At 35.4% G+C, this 4,593-nt stretch overlaps 1 protein-coding gene across 1 annotated transcript; it reads right to left on the bottom strand.

Moving 5' to 3' along the window:
- Positions 1 to 2,154: 2,154 nt before the first annotated feature.
- LOC109261551 (olfactory receptor 9K2-like) lies at positions 2,155 to 3,108 on the bottom strand. Its single transcript, XM_019440067.2, has one exon. It carries the CDS (start codon positions 3,091 to 3,093, stop codon positions 2,155 to 2,157), a length of 939 nt encoding a protein of 312 aa, XP_019295612.2. The 5' UTR covers positions 3,094 to 3,108.
- Positions 3,109 to 4,593: the final 1,485 nt, after the last annotated feature.

Genomic DNA, 4,593 nt, shown 5'->3' on the forward strand with positions numbered 1-4,593 from the left:
ATATAGAAAGCAATGAACTTTTGTATAGTAACCATGTATCCTGAAACCCTCCTATATTTCCTACTAGTTTTAGGAGGGTATTTGGGAAATTCTTTCAGATTTTCTACATAGACAAATGTCACCTGTGACCAAAGATTGATGTATTCTTCATTTCTGTATAATGCTTTATAGTAATTTGCTAGGGCTGCCATAACAACATACCAAAGACTTGGTTCCCTAACCACCAAATATTTTTCTCCCAGTTTTGAAGACTGGAAGTACAGAATCAGGGTGCCATAAGTAAATATTCTAAGGCTCCTGTCCTTGACTTGCAGGCATCTGCCCTCTTGTTCCCTCTTCATATGGTCATCTCTGAGTCCATATGCACCTCTATGTCTCTATGTGTGTCCTAATATTTTCTTATAAACACACCAGCCAAACTATATTAGTACCCAGCTGTAACAGCCTTATTTAGATTACTTCTTTGAAGGCTGTATCTCCGAATATAGTCACATACCAAGGTACTGGAGGTTAGGGCTTCAACATATGAGTTTAGGAAGACATCATTCAGCCCATAATACTTTTACGTCTTTTTTGTCTATTACGTTACCTAAGACATCCAAAAGGGTGCTGAAGAGATGTGGTGAGGAGGGACATCTTTGCCTTATTCCTATGTGAGTGGGAAAGCTTCTACTTCATCACCATTAAATATAATGGTTTTTATAGATGTTCTTTTTCAAGTTAAGGAAATGCTCCCTTATTCCTACTTTGCTAAGAGTTCCTTTACTTTTTATCCATTGGCACCATCACCAGAAACATCATACAAGACCAAAAATTGTGAGACACACCTCCTTGGTGTACTCTTCTCATACTAAGCAGTTACTTTGTTTTGTGTACTTAACCCACAATTTTTTCCAAATAAACTTTTTTTTTTCAATTACATTGGTATACTTCAAGCCCACATCAATAACATGAACTGATATAGTAGTGTACTGCCTCCAAACTTAGCCCTTTAAATAGATCTTCAATACAGTCTAAAGACTTTCCCTAATTGTCAGGACACCCTCTCAAGCACCCTACTTTGTAATCTGTATGTTTATCTTCGGCATAAAATTCTGTGGATTTGGATTGGTTTTGCATGCAGGATGTGATTCTCACACTGGACTATAAGCTCCCTAAAGAATAAGATTATTTATACCTGAGCCTACACAAGACATATTACACACCCAATAAATTAATCAAATAAGTGAATATTCACAGGTATAGATGAGTAAATTTTGGACAACACACAATGTTAATGGCTAACTTGCTCTATACCTTTATTAAATATTCTTCACAATAATTAACCCAGGGAAACAATGTATGAAAACCCAAACTGAGTCACTGGTTGCTCAAAAATGTTTGTAGTTCTCTCTCTACCATTTTGGTTCTTTACATTAGGATTTAGCAACTAGCAATGTCTCAGAACACGCTACAATGCCTGTTAATTTGATATAAAATTTCCCAAATTAATCTTTATAGCTAAGATTATTTGTTATTATTTATTATTATATGTATTTTATTATTACTTCCTCCTAATATAATACATTTCAGATACTTGATTCAAAATGAAAATTCAATAACTATATAACATGCTAAAACAAAGTAGTTATATAATTAGAAAACATAATATTTTAAAAAATAAGTTGGAGGGGAATTCACTTCTGAATGTTCCCTCTCTGTAAAGAGAGATTTCTTACTATTCTACCTTTCTAATCTTATATTCTAATAAATTTTTACCTGCTGCTCAAAAAAAAAAAAAGTTGGACATTCTTGTCAATGTTGGAGATTATGTTATAAAGCAAGGAGAAAGCCCAAAACAAACAGCTCACAAAACTGTTTATACACTATATTAACATATAAAAGTCGTGCTCAGCAGCAAGCCATTAAGTAAATACGAATCAATACTGTGAAATAGAATGTTATTTGAGATAATGGGAAGGGAAATCTTGAAAAATGCTTCTCTGATATCCAGGACATCTCCAATATCAGGATGAACAATGTCCCAGGTATCTCACCAGGAAAAGGTTCTGCTAATATATTTATGATGTTTAATAGAATAAATGTTATTAATGGTCAAAAGGAGTATGAAAGAAATACAAAATCCATGTATCCATGGAGAAAAAGAGATAATAATCAAAGAATAGGATTTTTCTTTAGAAGTTTTTTTAGAGCTTCTTTGACATCTTTGTTTCTCAGGGAGTAAATCAAAGGATTCAGCATGGGAGTGACTAGGGTGTAACATAACGAGGCCACTTTACTCAGCTCAGGAAATCTGTCAGGGATGACATACATAAAAATCACAGCACCGTACAGCACACTCACGACTCCCAGGTGAGAGCTGCAAGTGGAAAACGCTTTCTTACGTCCCTCAGTGGATCTTATCTTTAAAACCGTGGACACAATATACATATAGGACACAATAATGACAATTATGGTAGGCAAAATAATAATGCTGCATAAGAAAAAAGAAACCACCTTAAGAAAGTAGAGATCAGAACAAGAAATCCTTTGAAGTGGACGGTAATCACAGTAAAAGTGGTCGATGGCTCGGGAAGCACAAAAGGACAAAGTAAATGTCACACTGGTCAAAAGAATTGAGCTAACGCTGCCACATAAATAGGAACCAGCCACCAACTGCATGCAGAGACGTGCTGTCATCTGGACAGAGTAGAGGAGTGGGTTGCAGATGGCAATGAAGCGGTCATAGGCCATGGCTGCCAGGAGAAATGCCTCCGCCACGATGAAGAGGGCAAAGAGAAAGAGCTGGGTCACACAGCCTGCAAAAGAGATGGACTTGCTCTCAGACCAGAAGTTGATCATGGCCTTGGGTGCAATAACAGACGAATAGAAGAGATCAATGAAGGACAGGTTGCCTAGGAAGAAATACATCGGTGTGTTCAGCCGGGGATCGGTCATAATAATGGTCATCATCCCAACATTACCCAGAAGGATCATGGCATACACAAGCAGAAAGAGCAGGAAGAGGAGAATGTGGAGCTCGGAGCAGACCCTGAAGCCTACAAGGATGAAGTCAGTCACTTCCGAGTGATTGTCTGTTCCCCTCTCACTCATGGCAGAAACCTGCTGAGAGGCACAAGGAAAAATAAATGAAATCTGGGCTTTGTTTCTAGTGACACAAATACTTCCTTAAGTGTAAAATAAATTAGTTATATCTTAATTAAATATTGCATACAAAGCCATGTTAATGTCATGAAGAATTAGAAGTTTGAATTACATAATACTAGGTCCATGAGACTGTTATTCTGTTAAGCAGTGAGAGAAGTTAAGGGGTTATTTTATTTTAGATCACTATTTTGCTGAGCATTCACCAAGAAAGTAACATAATATATTGTCTAATGTTAGTCACATTTTGAATTTCTATTCCTAATATATTTATCATTAAATAGTTGTCTTTACCTAAAGTAAGAATATAACCTAAAATACAAGGAGTACATATGATCTGTATGATAGCGCTATAGCCATCATCCTTGCCTGTCAGTGTCTGAATCATTAAAAGACAGTAACAAATATAGTTAGAAATATTTTTACCTTCTTTTACCTCCATCTATTTGATTTCCATTATTACTGTGCCATCTCTAAAAATGGAATAAAAAGTGATGTTATTGGTATGTTAAAATTAATAACACCAGAACAATCCCTAAACCTAGATATCATTTTCTAAAGCTCTTTCCAAACCTATGTTCATTTTTTCAGTTCAAGGATATCCCTCCCAAATAAATGCATTTTTATTGCCTCATTACATATATTTTCTTTCCATTGCTAGTTGTGTGATTTAATATACTACATATTAACTTAACTATTTTCTTTGAAGCAGAGAAACAAGCTGATACCCATTCCAGTCCTTACATGACAATGAATAACTTTTTATCAAAGCTGCATCAATTCAAGGGCTTTCACTCTTTAGTCAGAGAATACAGACGTAAGGAATATATATATATATATATATATATATAGGCATATATATATAAATATAGACTTAAGTCATAAATACAGACTTAACAGAAGAACAGATTTCTGTTCTGATCTCCTTAAGGAAGGAGAGTTCCTTTCTTGTATACTATTATGCCTTATATATCTTAGTATAAGGATAATAGGATAACCATGGATATTTGAGGACCATAGCAACCTTGGATCTCCAGAGTCCATGATCACTTGGTAGAATATCAACAATACTTACTTTCTTCTTATCTGCAGGAGTTTTCCACATTGAGGTTTTGTTCATCCTCTGTGACGGATTCCATTGGGACAGGAGCAATCATAAAGTCAATTATGGAGACAGAAGTGCAGGCTCAAGGGCTGCTGTCCATGAGGACTGCAGTAACCTCAGACATAAGCAAATTATCTAATAATAGTCCAAATATAAGGAGCTGTCCTTCTCTGGTTGTGGGTTTCCTTTGGGAAACTTCTCTATATTTTATTTTCTTTGTTGATAAGAAAAACTTTCTGGTAATTATCATAGCATACATATTGGTAAGCATAAGGAAACAGATTTAAACGTTTGTGCTATACTGCTAGGAATTTATCCAAGGGATACAGGAGTTCTGATGCATA

This window comes from Panthera pardus, unplaced genomic scaffold (genome assembly GCF_024362965.1).
Source record: "Panthera pardus isolate Hobbes unplaced genomic scaffold, ASM2436296v1 HiC_scaffold_6, whole genome shotgun sequence".
Lineage (NCBI taxonomy): Eukaryota > Metazoa > Chordata > Mammalia > Carnivora > Felidae > Panthera > Panthera pardus.

Bases quoted from the DNA above. Each gene is read 5' to 3' on its own strand.
- LOC109261551 (XM_019440067.2), bottom strand. From the start codon at position 3,093: ATGAGTGAGAGGGGAACAGACAATCACTCGGAAGTGACTGACTTCATC.